The sequence below is a fragment of the Nycticebus coucang genome, chromosome 2 (genome assembly GCF_027406575.1).
Source record: "Nycticebus coucang isolate mNycCou1 chromosome 2, mNycCou1.pri, whole genome shotgun sequence".
NCBI classification, from domain to species: domain Eukaryota; kingdom Metazoa; phylum Chordata; class Mammalia; order Primates; family Lorisidae; genus Nycticebus; species Nycticebus coucang.
In genome coordinates, this window is record NC_069781.1 from 40,543,383 (window position 1) to 40,559,453 (window position 16,071).

The 16,071-nt window shown below is 46.0% G+C and overlaps 1 protein-coding gene across 6 annotated transcripts in view; it reads right to left on the reverse strand.

Annotated features, from left to right (window-relative positions):
- LOC128569785 (stimulated by retinoic acid gene 6 protein-like) overlaps nucleotides 1-5,559 on the reverse strand; it is a 45,879-nt gene extending 40,320 nt beyond the window's left edge. For 3 of the 6 annotated variants that reach the window (XR_008375459.1, XR_008375458.1, XM_053568274.1), the window contains exons 1-2: nucleotides 5,122-5,503; nucleotides 361-436 (exon numbers count right to left, since the gene is read on the reverse strand). Coding sequence is in view for 4 of the 6 variants with exons in the window: in XM_053568274.1 (XP_053424249.1) it covers nucleotides 361-436; nucleotides 5,122-5,141 (96 nt within the window). In the remaining 2 variants the exon portion in view is untranslated. Of the gene's footprint in view, nucleotides 1-360; nucleotides 437-5,121 lie in introns of all 6 variants that reach the window. The other 3 variants (XM_053568301.1, XM_053568291.1, XM_053568310.1) reach the window with 3 other exon arrangements.
- Between the last annotated feature and the right edge of the window lie 10,512 nt (nucleotides 5,560-16,071).

A 16,071-nucleotide genomic window follows, 5' to 3' on the forward strand; every position in this document is an offset into this window, starting at 1 on the left:
CCCATGCAACTTACACGTTGGGTGGGAATTTCCCAGCCCTTTTCCCTTTTCCCCTTCCCCCACTTAATTTAATTGAGTTTCTTAATTAAATTTACGAACCCCTATCCCCTTTCCCCTACCCCCACTTAATTTAATTGAATTAATATAAAAGCCTTTTTGACTCCCCTAAAAGCCAGTATCCCTGACTCTTGGGCCCTTCAAAGCCACCTTCTGCCTATGTTTTTGGTGCATAATGTAAGAGGTTTTAGAAGGAGACTCATCTGATGTCCCCCCCCCCAGCCTATTCCAGTCTCTTTGGGGAGCCCATGTGTGGCAGCAGCCTCACTCCCCCTCTTCCCTCCCTCCCCAGCCTTTACTTACTGACGGGATGAGGGAATAATGGAGGAAGAGCTCCATGTCCACTGAGCTGGCACAGGTGCCATTGAATTGCCTGGTCCTGAAAAATGGCCAAAAATCACATTCTCATCAACAATCACTGCTGCAGTCAGTGACCCTTTACCCTTGAACTTGTCTGTCAGGAGTTTGGCTTGTAAGATCAAACTGGTCTTTTTTAACTTTACTTTCTCAGAGCCAGGGCTGCTCACCTGCGGTGTGTCTTCCCTAAGTGGATAATCCTCTTCCGTATTTCTTTCTCAAGCTTGATTATTCAGCTTCCTTGCTAGCTGGAACTAACTCTCTAATTTCTTCCTGACAGGTCAGAGGCAGATTCTGGTCCTGTGGGGGCCCTAAGCCTGTATAACTTGAACATCCTTTTTAAGTAAAACTATAAAAATATCTTCTTGTTCACATTTTATGGGAGACACATGACCATGTAAACACTTAACTAGGGTTTCTCCCACCCTCCCACAGCTTTGAAAGTGTCCTGTGTGAGTGAAGGGCCCTGAGACTGAAGTGTCATTAACTTCACAGGAAATCAGCCTTCAGACTTTGCTCTCCATGGCCAAGGTCAAGAAGCTCACTTAGGATCCACTGTGGGCTAATGGGGCAGGAGAGATTTATAGTAGGGTAGAAGTGGGGATGAGTCCTGGGAGCTAGCTGGCCTTACAAGTGGTGTTGAGACCAACCATAGTGTACCCCAAACTGTAGGGGTTGACCATGACTCAACTCACATGATGATTCCAAAGTGGCTCCCCAGGAGGTAAGAAGTATCATCTCTCCATCTATAATGCTTTCATTTGGGGGGAAGGACAAGACCACATTCTCTGTCCTTTCCAGCCCTCACTGTCTGTAGGACAGGGCTGGTGAGGACTCATGTCTTAAATATGTGCCAGCAATCTTGTGCAGAGACTTCTCCTTTCTGGGGCTCCCAGCACACTTGACGTGAGCCATCGTGGGAGTGTTTACACCATGGAAATCAGCAAACACTACCAATCAGGGCTCAATGTATCATTTTGTAGATTGTCTATATAATGGAGGAAATGCTATCAATGCAGATTTAAAAACATATGTTTGCAGCCATTGCATTGTGAGTAGCGAAAAGAATTGAGAAGATGCTCTTTGAGAATTCAAAAAACTTTTATCTCACTTAGCAAAGTATCAGTAGTTCCTATCAATTGATGAATGAGTGAAGTTCTGAGTTACATCTTGACTGTTGCTTCACATTTTTCTTACTCATTAATGTCAATCTAAATGTCAACTAACATTCATGTCAAAGCTATGCTCCTTCACCCACGGCAATCATGAGTAGCTACAGATGTCAGTTCAGCAAAAGTCAATGAAAGCTTTCTGTGACAATTAATTGGCCATGTGGAATTTGCAATACAGAGAGTGTATATTTCATTATTTGTAAGTTATGTGCACTATATCTGTTATATCAGTATAATTTATAATAAACATATGCATACTTGTTTTCACGGAGTCAGTGATTACATACTTCCCAGCACATCACTGAGCAAAATGACCCTGGCACTGGGTGTGGTCTAAAGTCATGCAGACGTTCAAGTTTGGAGGACTGAAGTGAACAATATGCTACAGGCATCCTCAAACTGTGGCCCGCAGGCCACATGAGTGGGTGCGATTGTATTTGTTCCCATTTTGTTTTTTTACTTCAAAATAAGATATGTGCAGTGTGCATAGGAATTTGTTCATAGTTTTTTTTTTAAACGATAGTCCAACGGTCTGAGGGACAGTGAATGGGCCCCCTGTTTAAAAAGTTTGAGGACCCCTGATTGAAAGACAAGTTTAGAGGAAAGAACACGGGAGAAAGCCAGTGTCCAACCCTACCCTCTTCTCCCTATGCTCTGCCTTGTGTAAGTTCTTTTTTCCTGCTCTGTAAAATGAGATTGAACCACACCGACTATAGATCACAGTTATGCACAAGACACACTTACGGCTATGATCCACTTCAGACTTGTGTACGTGTGCATGCATGTGTTTAAGAAATTTCACAAAAAAATACTCTTGATATTCCTAATTTGATTCAAATTTTTATTCTGTCCCATTTCACTTTGTAAAATGCTGGTCATAACTACTAAAATTAATTTTACAACCCACTAATGGATTGCAACCATTTGGAAAAAACAAACAAACAAACTTGACTATCAGATGATTGACAGGGTCCCATCCACTCACGAGGCCCCTGGCTTGATGACACATTCAGCAAGTATGTGTCTTTGCACTGCTGGACCCTACACATGGGTCCAACATGCTGGGATGTGTAAACAGCAAGTGAGGTCATTTGGAAAGTTTAGATCAGACCTTATCACTTATGCGCTCCTCCCAGCCCCGGCCCCTCCTCCCCCGGTGCCTCCCCAGGACCTCTGAGCTCAGCCCGCAGTGCTCTCAGCACTCACCAAGTCTGCATCATGGAGTAAGGGCATTTTTCATGTCTAATCTCTTACTTTTAGGTCATGGGCTTTTCAAAAGCTAGAAACATGTTTTACTCAACTTTGAGCTCCAGCCATCCACCCCTGCCCCCCAACCCTGGGCCTCTGGACTTGAGACTTGCAAGGTACATAATAAATGCGTGTCAGTACTTGTGGAATGAATGAGGGGAGGAAGGGATGGAGGAGAGGAGGGAGGGAGACATAGGCCACACTGTATACTTGGCCTGTCAATGGCTGAGCAACACATCCTGTCCGCTCTCATCTACTCCTGGTCATGGAACCACAGACTCAAGCCTCTGAAATTCACCCATCCAGGGTGTGAATGCCTCTGGGCCCTCCCTCACCCCACCCCATGGGGCACCATGAAGCCCCATTAGGCATTTTCAGTGGTGGGAACACTGGTCTTCCCAGGCCAACCCTTCTGTCTCACCGAGTCAGCAGGGGCCAGTGGGCAAAGCAGGGGCTTTGGAGCCAGGCAGACCTGACAGCCAGACCCGGCTCCGTGGTATAGAAGCTGTGTGGCCATGAGTAAGCTATGCCCCTCTCTAGGCCTTACTCTTCCCATCCTGAAAATAGATCCAATGCCCCTCTTCCAGGGTGCTGAGAAGAGTAGATACAAGAGTCAAGTGTCTGGCCTCCATACCCAAAAAGTAACGCTTCTTCCCTGGCCCTTCCCTGCTTGTAATGGCCCTGACAAAAGAGAGGAGTGTTCCCTTTTGCAGAGCTGGGAGGGGACTTTCTCTGGTGTGCTTCTACCTCCTCAGACTCTGCGTCTCTGTGCTCCTCTGTCCCCAGGGTCTCTAGGGAGCCTTTCTCCAGATGAGAAGCAGCAACCTCTGTTGTCCCTCATAGCCTGACATCCCCCCAGCACAGCACAAGGCCAAACATAGTCACGCTCAGCCAAGCAGAGGTCCCTGGTCTCAGGAGTTTCTGGCCTCAAGTGTCCCTGGCCTTTGGCCTACCCTTGATTGAGAGTGGATGGCAGTTCCTCATCTGGTTAACCAGTAGCTAGTACGGCTGCCACACTTGGCCCTGTGGCCAGTCTCATACATCAGTACTGCAGGAAGGGGGGCCCAGAGTACTGCGCCTGTGTCCACAATGGCCCAGCTGCCCTCCCCAGCTTCCAGCCTCTTCTGATGCCCTGCTGTGGCTCCTGACGCTCAGAGGACCATGGGGCTTAGTTTAGTCACTTCTGGATTGAAATGATAGCCTGCTTGGGACACACCCCACTGGAACAGCTGCCAGCCTACTGTCAGGCTCTGGCTTTTCAGTCTGTGTCCCCCACTGAATGGGACCCTTCTCACTCAGCTCTGGGTGCCCAGCTCCTGGCCTGACCTCTGGCAACAGTAGGTGCTCACCGATGTTTCCTAAATGAATTGATGGAAAGCTAGCACACCTTGAGGGCCTACTATGTGCCACGCAATGTTTTAAAGGATGTACATTAGCTAATTTTATTTTTATACCAGCCCTCTGAGAAAGGTACTATTATCACCCCATTTCACCGATGAGAAAACCGAGGCACTAAAACATTAAGAAGCTTGTCTGAGCACTCTCAGAGGGAAGACAGGAGAATGCCAGGAGCCTGTAAAGGTTTAAGAGTGAACTTGTACACCAGGTTCTTTGTACAGGGCTTTGAGAATTCCATGAGAGAAAGCAAATTTTTTCCAAAAATGAAATCCAGATGAAGTGGTAGGCTGTCTGGGGGACGAGGCGGGGCTGGTGGGGCTCCAAGTACCTCCTTTTCTGAGTGACTCTCATTACACCTGTCTTTGTTGCTGTGTCTCCCATCCTCTCTTTTGTCCTACCTAGTATTTATTCCAATCAGAAGACAGTTGTTCTATTTTTTGTTATATTTTGTGGTAATCTTTTCAGTTCTTGTGTCTTAAACATTTAACAGTTGGGGTAAGGGTTCTTAATTTCTGCTACCTGGGAATTAAGGACTGATCGCCAGTCCTGTAAACTGTGGATTAGATGGACAGACAGTGTTATACCTGATTGATAGATGAGGAAACTGAGGCTTTAATATTTACCTAAAACTGCAGAGTTGGAATTTGAACCCAGGTCCTCTAACAATGCATCTGGGTTCTACCCACTCTACTCTGTGTCTCTGAACTGAAGAGGAAAGAAACCTATTCCCTGACCCATAACCTCTGTATGGTTCCTTCCTCCAAGCCAGCCTGCCGACAGATTAGCTGATGCCTTTCTCAAGTTTCCGTTAATCACAACAATAAAGACGGCTGCCAGAAATGCGGGCTGTTCAGGGCGACTTGTCTCAGATCTGCCTCTTACAGCTCACCTTGTGTTTTCGGGAAGCATCTTGGTGGAGAAGCACCAACCTGTCGCCCCGGTGGGTACTTTGCTGGCAGAGGAAGCTTCTCTGGACTGTGCTCTGGGCTCCTCCAGCTCCTGGTGACGATTGCTGCTGATGAGCTGGTGTTCTTCCCAGTTCTTGTACCCAAAAGCCCAGAGAAAAGGCAAACACAGAGTCAAATATTTACCCGGGCAACAAAAGCAGGCAGGCAGCTGTCTCCCTCGTTCCAGACACTGCTGTCTCTGCGGCTTCTCTTCCTCCCCTTCTCACGCTGCTAAAGCAGGACCTTCTCTCCTACTTCTCTCCCCAGGCCCTTGTGGGCCTTTCAGCCCCTGCTCTGGGCACTGGCCTCCTCGGAGCTTTGCCCAGCAGCTATGGCCCTTTGGCTGTAAAAATTATTACAGGCAATAAACTAGGACTCTGGATCACAGCAATAAACTAGCACCCCTGGCTAGTTTCCAGATTCTCTTGGATACAGGGCAGTTTCAGAACTGACCTCCCATGTGGCAGAACGGGCCCACTGTCTACCAAGTATTCCTGCCCCCTTTTCCATAAAGTAAGGCTGTTGCTGGGAGGGGTCTTCCCAGCTGGGATCCTCTATTTCCTAGCCACACTGGATCCAGGAGCATGGATCAGGTCTCACCCATGGAATGAGAGCAGAAAGGATATGTGCCCCTTCTGGGTCAAGACGGTCAAGGAGTGTGTGTTTTCTACCTTCTGCTTCTCCTGCTGGGTAGACTCTAAGGCTCTGAGGAAGTGGGGTCACAAGATGTAAAGAGTTTGGGTCCTGGAATCACCATGTAGGGAAAATCATCCTCTATGCAGACTGTCCTTTCACCGATTAGTCCATGAACAAGAAGTAAAGATCTTTTGTAAAAAGCCAGTGAAGTGTGGGGCTTATTTGTTACAGCAGCCAGGGTTACCCTAGCTTACATAGCATGGCATGTGGAGGACTTGTAAGTGTCACATTGTCCAAGGATTTATTTTAAGGACAAGTCCTCATTGTAATGTCATTGCTTCTTTAAAGGCCCTATCTCCAAATGCAGTCTCATTCTAAGGTATTTGGGAGTACTGGCTTCAACATATAAACTGGGCAGTGGCATAGGGTGGGGAGGTACAAGTCAGTCCTTAACACTCCTGATCTGATCAGCTATGGTGGAGCAGGAGCAGGTCGTGGAGGCCATGCCAGGCACCACAACTGACAAATCCAGGCCAGACCCAGGTGTTTACCTGTCTGGAGTGCCTCCTCTCTCCTCTGCTTACCAGCATTGTTCTGTTCTCAAGTCCTTCCTCCAGCATGGCATCTGCCACCAAGTGCCTCCTGATCACCATGATGCAACCTTCTTTCTCTCGGCTTGGCCTCTATCCCGCCTACATCATGTATTTGCTTGTTCCCTTATGGAGAAGCAGTCTGGCGCAGCAGTTCAGAGTATGTACTTATTAGCTGCGTAACTTCGGCTGAGTTACATTGCTAACTTCTCTGAACCTCAGTTTGACCAGAAACAAGCAGTATCTACTTTCTAGATGTATGAGGTTGAAATGCTCAGGAGGGTGCCTGACACACAGGAAGCACTCAGTGGGCATTAGCACCACTCAGTGGGTGCTTACTACCTGCTAACTACTGACCAGGTTGCTGAGTATAGAGTCACATCACAGCTAATGGTGTTCAAGTCCCACTCCCCCCTCTAGGTCCCAGTGGCTTGGAAGCCACAACTAGATCTGATTCAGCACGATGTCTGGAACACAGGGGAGGCCCCGTAGGTGCTCGTTCTCAAGTTGAAAATGAAGAAAGAAAACTGGGAAAGACAGAAATATGGAGCTCCAGTACCACCTAGCTCTCCCACTGAATTCCTTGAATAAAGAAACACTGTAAGCGCATTTCCTCCAAAACCAGGCCCCTCCTTCACTGAAAGAAGCAGTTCTGGGAGCATCTTCACCATGTTATTCAAAGACGAAGAATTACAAAGCTTCTCCCGGTAGGCACGCGGAGGTGCTGACTTGTCAGTGGTGCCCATTTCTGTGTGCTTCCTGGCTCCACTGCCCAGGCTTCAAATGGATACTGTACATTGTTGAATGATGATGGCAATTTCCCTCACGATTCTATAATTCTTCTCTTCACACCATTAAGGAATAGTCATTACTGAATTGTCACCACCACCAGCCACGTTAAAGTGGAGAAAAGCTAACACATTTGTTCTAAAAGGCTTAGGTTTGGAACAATTCTTCCCATAATAAAAGGGCCCATTTCTGAAGGGCTGCCATGCCCTTCACACCACCCTTTTGAAATGGGCATGGCGGATTTCATTTTCCCTCCTTCTGGGGCTTTCTCATTTTAATGTTGGATCCAAACATATATCTTGACTTGTAGCTCCAGAATTTTTCCATGTTTGATTTATCTCCACCATGCTAACCTGTGCAAGCATTTTTGAATATCTGCCTTGAAAAGAAAGGCAGTATAATATTTTGAATATCACTTCTTTTGTCCAATGCATATTCATTTCTTTGGGGTTTGAAGCATTTGAATACTCTCCTTGAGTTCCTGCAGGTTACTGATGAAAACATTAAATAGAACCTAGCCCTGTAGCTCTCCAGTAAAGACCTCTTTCCAGGGTCTGTGCTGTGGTGCTGAGGTTAGCAGATGGTGAGTAAAGAGCTGAGCCTTACTAGACCCAGGTTAGGAAGAGTGACTGTATTTGATCCCTATATTTGGTAGGATTCAGAGCTCGGGTGATGTCACAGAAGGAAATTCAACCATAAATCACAGAGATTGTGCTTGTTTCCTCAAAAGTTGTGAGCTTATCACAGGATAGCCTCTATTTATTCTATAGAGATGTGGTTTAATTATTACATTTAGAAAGAAAAGAACTCATATCTGGAAGATCTAGTACAATTTCTTCACTGAGTAATATTGATGGCTTTCTGGGGTAGGTCTGACCCTTGACCAGGGACTCTTTTTCTGTCTTTGAGAAGGAAAAAAACCATGAAACCAACCTGTATTTTGATCCCGTTCCTTCCCTGTTCACAAACAGGCATGCTGGGTCTCCTCTGCTAGTAGAATAAAGCCAAACCCCTTCTCTGGGCATTTGGGCATTCAGCGACCTTTGCGATCTGGCCCCAGCTTGTCTTTTCAGACTGTTCTAAATAAGACTCATCTATGGATATGCCCAGAGGAGAGCTGAGCCGAACCTCCAGGCCCCATCCTCCTCCTCGCTCCGCCCTCATTGATTCATGTCACACTATGCACTGTAAACTATGCTAGTCCTCAAGAACAGATGCTCTTGGGAGACACCTTGTTCCTCCTTCCCGGGATCTTACGCCAAGTGCCTGGCTTAAGCACAGTGTCCTTCATGGGGGGAGTTTTAGTGTTTGGCCATTTCACACAGACGGAATTCAGAGACTGAGGGAAGAGATCACTGACTGCCCCAGAAAGCAGGCTGGGACACATTACTGCTATGAGCCACGAAGACAGGCAGGGGCAGAAGGTCAGATCCTGCCTGCAAAGGCCACGTCTGGGGCAGCAGGCATGGGGTCAATTTAAACTGAAAGCCAACCATATACTGGGAAATGAGCCCTGGGCTGGGATGCTCAGAAGCCTAGGTTCTCATCTCTGCACTGCCCTGAAGGGCTGTGTGACCTTGAGCAAATCCCTTCCTGTCATGCACTTTAGTTGCCCCCCATGTAAAGTGAGAATATCGGAGGTGGCCTCTAAAGACCTCTTTTCTCTACCTGACCCATTCCAAGCGTCATCTCTGAAGCCCCAGTGCTTCAGGTAGACTCACACCTCTGAGCACTTGCCTAGTTCTGTATGCATTTTCTGTTCTCTCCTAATGGCAACCTCCTTATCCCAGCACTTTGGTCATAATTACTGGGAAATATGTACTGAATTGATGCATGATGTCATTTTTAGATCTGTAATTCTAAAACTTTCCACAAGGTGGCAACTTTCTCCAGGTGGTCCCAGCAGGAATCTTGCATCTGGAAGGAAGCCCTGGTAAGATGCAAAAAGAGGACGGGACAAGCAGGAGGGACTTTCCTCAAAGGATTATCCTCAGGCCCCTGGTGGCCTGTGCTGTCCAGCTCCCCTCCACTGTAACGTGTCAGCCTGTCAGACAGCAGTATGGGCCTGCCCCACCGCAGCCACACCAGCATGGCACTATTTCCAAGCTTCTCAGCTGGCAGGTGAGGTTGGGAACCTGAGGCTGGTGACCCACACTCCCTGACCCGTTGGGCCTCATATCCAGCACCTCTACAGCCCACACGGCGCTGCTGCTGCTGTGTCCTCTCTGGTACTCGTACCTTCCCACACACTATTCCCTCCACGTGGGCTCCCTCTTTCCATCCTCCTTCCAAGCTAACACCTACTGGCTCTCTGAGATTCAGCTTAGGCAGTCACTGCCTTTTCCAGAAAGCCTTCTTTGCTCTCTTCCTCCAGCATTTTCTGTAGTAACTTTTACTGCCTTGAAAATACTTCCCTACCCACCTCCCACAGGCCATCTGCTTGAACTCATCCATATCTAGTGCCCATTTCAGGCCTGGCCCTGAAAACTTGCCGAATGATGAGGAAATGAGTTGAGACATCAATCAATCTGCAAGTTAGGGGTGTGATGTTGCAAGATGAACTGAGAACCGCACCCCTCCCCAACAGGGAAATCATTTGAGAATAAAAAAACACCTTATTAGAGATTCTCAGATACCATCATTTTAGTCAATGTCTTTTTGTTATAACATTGATAAGAAAAGAAATTAATTCCTGGCTGAGGCCTGCCCATGTGGAGTTTACATACTTTCTGTGTCTGCATGGGTTTCCCCAGGTACTCTGGTTTCCTCCCACATCCCAAAGATGCACCCACTAGTTGAACTAGGGTGTCTAAATGCTTTTAGTCCGAGGAAGTGTGTGAAGAGTGTGTGTGTCAATGTGCCCTGGAGTTCTTCCTGTGATGGGATGACATTTTGTCCAGGGTCAGTTTCCTCATGGTACTCTGAGCTGCCAGATCAGGCTCCAGCCCCTCATGACCCTGAACTTGAATAACTGGGTAAGTAATTATCTCATTTGTTTTTATTCAGTTTTCTTAAATGTATGTCTAGTTCTCATTTATTTCAGTGTTCAATATTAGAAGTGTTGGAGGTTTAATATAGAATTTTGGTGATATTTTTGTGACCAGAAACATGCTGTAGTACTTAATTCTCTTTTATATCAATTAGCCTATGGTAAATGGGTTTCACAAAACATAGTTTCACTTAAAGGAGAAGTTTCCAAGAACCTACTGACAAGGCTAAGTGAGGACTTACTGTATACTTTTATGTCAATCCTGGCTCAGGAAGGGATCAAATGCTCCTTAGCACAATAGTGGAACATTATTATTCTGAAAGGAGTCGGGCCCAGGCCTGGTAGAAGGAGGCAAATGTTTTCCTCATATGAGACTAGGCTGTGTTGTCTTATGAGAAAGTGAATCCTCCTGTTGGCAAGATGAATTCTCCTTCAATTATTTGTGAGGAAACTGACAACAGCCTTTTTACTCTCTTGGTAGGAAAAGGAAGTTCCAATGGCTTCCGCTTGGCCCAGCCTCTCATAATAGTCCTGCAACATGTGTCACAGAGCTGGGATTCTGCCAATTGCCACGGGTGTCTATTCTGTTCAGGATCTGGGAAAGTAACCACAGGGTGCATTCACTGTGATTTCTACCTGGGACGTGACCACCATAAGCCTCCACCCTGTGGGCTTCGGTGGTTCACCCTAGCAAATGTCCAGAGTTCTGTATTCTGTACGAACGTATAGGACACATTTGTATACAGTCCTTCCTTAAAGGGACCTGGCCTCCTTTTCAAACAAGAAGTTCTGGGTCTAGATGAGGTCTGACAACTGGATAAGAGACCCTGGCTCTGCACTGTGTGATCTGGACCAGTTTTTGGACACCGACAAGGAGTTCTTCCTATTATTAGAGCACGTTAATGTTTTAGTAGAATACCCATTTCTTTCATTCCTAGGGACTGTGACAACTAGCCAACCCCCAACATTCCTGTGGTCGAGTTATCCTACTGCCCATTATGGCATAAGTGCCCCCTGTGTCTTTGGCCACCGGCTGCTCCATTTGGCCTCTGCTCTTCTGGGATCCCATCATCTCTAGTGGAATCAAGAAGCCCATCGCATCACATGTGTCCATCAGAGGAGAGCTACCGATGAGGTCTCAGGGATACTAGTGGTCCCCTCATTAATGAATTCTCCAGTGTCATAGTGAAGGAAATGTCCTCTGGGCCCGCTGGGTAATATAGTGGGTAGATGGGTGGGCATGCGAGTTGTCCATAATAAATCTATTCCAACATCTCCTTAAACCTTCTTATTCCTTTCTCTACAGCACTCCATGGAAATTCTGGCATCTCGACATCATTAAATGCAGTCATCACTAAGTCCCAGTTTCACTCAAGCAGCTCAATAAGCTATAAAGACATCCCTCTGCCTGCACCAGCACACCGAATCCAGAACCTCTGGTAAGTGTGCCTGTATCAATACATGTTACTCCATACAGATTTATCTTTTGTCCTCCTGGGACCAAATCCCTTAGGGTCCATTCACTCACATATTCCCCAGGTTTTTGCAATGTAGTGTAGCAAAATCTTGCCATTCTTTTGATGTAGAAACTATCTTCCCAGGGTAGACTTCCTACTTGCTCTGGAGAAGCCTGTGGACCTCTGATGCCAGTGGAGAAACTAGTGGCTACAAGAAGTAGGTCTTGAGAAGAAAAGATATCCTTTGCAAGGCAACTGCTCTGGGAAAGCTTCTTACAGGTCTGTAAGCAAGGCAAAGTGAAACTTCTCAGACATGAGCAAGCTGCTTCCACGAGCAAGGGAAGCCCCAAATGACTAAAGGTTCAAGATTCTCAGCTTCATCTGAGTCTGCCCAGATTTCCCCGTTCCAAGGCTCAGGTTCTCACTCCTTCCTAATCAATGCCTTGACTTTCACACAAGAGATTAGCAAGAGATTGTTAATTCAATTTATTTTATAATTATGCAACCCACAAATTAAATTTTACATGTCATTTCTAGCAATTTTGAGCCTGCAGCTATAAGAGATACACTTTGACTTATTATTTTATAAATCATTTATTTTATTTATGTTTTAAATAAATAATTCATAGTATTTATTTTATTATTAGTTGAGCTCTCTGGTTCTCTGATTGTGACCCACCTCTGAGGGTTGTTTCATGGGACCACTCCTGGTACTAACTGATCTAGCACTCAGGATCTAGTCAAGTGACAAATGGAATTTAATATAAAGAATTATAAACTAGGTAACTAGGAAGTAACAACTGCAGGGAACCAGATACCACCATTAGGAATAGGAGAATAAAGGGAAAGGGTGGAATTACTAAAACTTAGAAGAATACAGGACAGTCCCTTGGAGCTCAAACTCAGACCCCTGCAAGGTGTGCTGCTAGGCTGATGCAATAGTGTCACTGAGCTTGGAGAAAGAGCTCCATGAGGATGGGGCTGTCCCTCTGGGTCAGTATCCTTTCAACGCTGTGTAAGCTCTCTACCTCTGCTCAGCTCTCAGCTTCCCAGCAGCCACTCTCTACAGGCCCTCAAGTATTGCCCTATACTTGTGTAGTATAGAGTCAGCCAAAGGTCTAAGCCACAGGTGTCCAACCTTCTATTTTTTGTGTGGCACATTGGAAAAATAAGAGTTGTCTCAGGCCATAAAGTAAATACACAAACACTAATGAAAGCTGATTAGCAAAAAAAAAAAAGATTCATGCATACTTTTCTTGATATCACACCGTAGATCAGCACCAAAAAAACCCTCACAAAATCAGCATGCAACACGCAGGCCACAGGTTGGACACCCCTTAGACTCTAAGCATTCTAGAGACCCTTTCCTGCAGTTCCTCCTTTTTATGTCCTGCACCCCTAAAACCCACTGCTCTAGTGATAAACTCTTAACTCTACCTATTCTAGTCAGCAAGATCTCACAGCCTGCGTGGGCACCACTTTCCTGCACTGTGGCCTGGAAAGTGTCCCCAGGGAGAAAGCCTCTCCCCACCACAAGGATAACAGCCCTGTGTTGGAACACTGTCCAATGCCTGCCCACAAGAAGTTCATTTATTTTTTCCAGGTTTTATAGTTATTTAAACAGGAGAGCAAATCCTCTCTCATTCTTTTTTGGCTGCTCAGTCTCTGAACTCACAGCTTTGCAGAAATCTACATCTTACTACATCTCCTTACAGCATCTCCTCTTCAAGTGTTGAAGTGAAATCTTTCCCAACATCTCTCATCCATCATTCATGAGGCTTCCCTCTAAAAGCCCACCTCTCCCTCTGCCCTAGAATGGCCTATGAGAGGTCTGGAGACAGGGATTTCCTCCTCCCCAGCCTGGAGAAGGGCCTTCTATGATTGGCCTGACTTTTAGCTTGACGTTTAAGACCATGGCCTAATTATGCAGAAGCCTCTGCTCACTTGAGCTTCCATCCATCCTCTTCCTCTACACTGGAAGCTCCCCAGGGATGGGGAACATCTGCCATTTATCTCTACGTTGAAGGGAGGAAGGAATGGATTAGGACATTCACCCCACTTCAGCAGCTGTTGGGTAGGCCTGCATCTGCTCTGAGTGGGGCCTTAGCTAGCCCTGGTGCTGTGTTTGTGCTCAGGCTGGGAGCTGAAGAAGAAAAATCACACCCATCCTTGCTGCCTAATTACTTACCCAGGTGGGTGGGATCTCTCACCACCTGCCAGACAACAGAAGTGCCTCAACCCCCTTCCCCACTGGGAGAATTTGTCCCCACTTTTTCCCATCATCCCATGGGGCCCACAGGCGTGGCCCACAGCATTAATTGGTACCATGGGAACCAGACAGAGGGGCAAAAAAACTAATGGATCTGTTGGGCAATTTGAAAAGGAAATCAACTTCAAAGCTTTGGAATGTTTTCTCTACCCAGATATCCTGACTTTGATGCCACAGGCTCAGTGTTGGAAAATGAGTCTTCTCCTTTAATTCTCAAAGAGTCATTATGCATACATAATGCTCTCCCTACCTTTGAAAAGGAAGATAGATCATATGTAAATGTGCCTTTGTGCTACTGTGTATCCCAACCTGCATTAAGCGCACATTAATTTTATAGTAATGACATTGTTCAGTTCCTCTCTCTCAATGTCTTATATTTATTGGGCAGTTGTGACCATGCTTTGCCTAGTCCAGATCTCAAAGTTCTGTACTATGGGAATGAGGGTTCAATTCGAGGAATGATCATCTCACCCAATCCCTAATGCTTTGACTTCCTCTGCACTCCTTGCCAAGACTCATCCTTAAACTCCTCCTCTGACAGGGAGCTCACTACCTCTGGAGCAGCATATTTTCTTTTCAGACAGCTATGAAACCTTAGAAAGTTCAAACTTACTAGGAAGGATGTCCCCGAAAAATAGCATGGGGTTTATCTCTTTTGTTTTCAAAACCTGCTTTGTTCATTTAACATTAGAAGTGTTTTCCTTCACATCACGGAACAAACTTAAATTTTTGCATGACATTCTCATATTTACAAATAGGTCATCATACTAGATGTGTGTTTTCTAATTGGTATTTTATTAAACAAAGTATTATGTGTAAACATTTTTTTCATTTCAGTTAACCCATATCTCCTTCCTCATTTTTGTGCTGATGTAATCCTCTGTTGTGGGGTGTAGCATAATTTATTTGATTTTGGCCTCTCATTGGGTATTCGTGTTGGTTCTAATTTTTGCGGTAATGGTCAGCTCCAGGATGAAGTCTTCACACATATCAATTATCTCCTTAGGAGAAAGTCATAGAAGGGCATAGAGGGTCAAGGAGTGTGAGAACTTTGAAAGGCCATTTCAGGTAAAGACAGCAGCCTCCTGGTTGAAAAGAATACTAATAAGCAGGGAGAACTGTGCTGAGTGCACCTTCAAAATTGTATTTATTCTCAGTCACCGGCCATCCTCCTCTGTGGGCCTGAGCATCCCTGCTCCCTGTGGCTGACTATAAGGTAAAACTACAGTGGGCCGGTCAGGTGGCTCTGATCTCACACCACATAAAGTGGCCTCTAAAGGTATCCCCTTTCTGGGGATAAAGATATTCCCTGGAAGATTCCAATTTGGAAGAAACTGGGCGGGAAAAGCCAAATGAACACCATCCAAGAATGCTAGAGCTGGTCTTCCCAGGCACTGAGGGCCTTTTTCCATCTCTAGGAATTGAGCATAGGACAAGAAAAAAACCAGAGAGTCCCTTTCTCCATCCAGGGCCTTCACCTGTCCACACATCAAATCTAGCAACCAGGACTCTCCCTTAGGTTTCTTGTCCAGGTCCCCTGCCAGGACTTGGACAGGATGGGATGCACAGAGCCCAGCCCAGAGCAAGCAGTGGGGACACGTGACTGACTGCAAGAACCCGAATCTTATCCATGTGCATGCCCCATTAAGTCACGGGTATGCTGACAGGGTGCACCAGGACTTCATGAAAGCATCGTTTGTAGTAACAAAAGGATGCAAACCAACCACTGGTTGAATATTAATAACTGTGATTTCTGTGCAACTGAACACTGAGCAAAGTTTAAAAGCCCGAGGCCACTCTACACAAACTCCAAATATCTCACTGTATTTTGTCACAAGGAAGTGACTGTTATCCACAAGATACACCATGACTTTATATAGTGTTTAGAAACACACACACACACACACACACACACACACACACACACGGCCAATAACACATGCTCCCATTGGTTTTACAGGAAACCAGATTTCAGAGATGGTAAGAGGTGGGGAACCTGTGAAATACTGTAGGTGGAAAAACCAAGTGCAGACTAATGAGTATGATGCTAGTGTGTGTGTGTGTGAAAGAGAGAGACACACATTGTTATTCTAAAGGGAGAGGCTGGGGGGGGGGGCGGGGAAAGCAATGATAATGTTTTTATAGGCATAGAAAATTCCTGA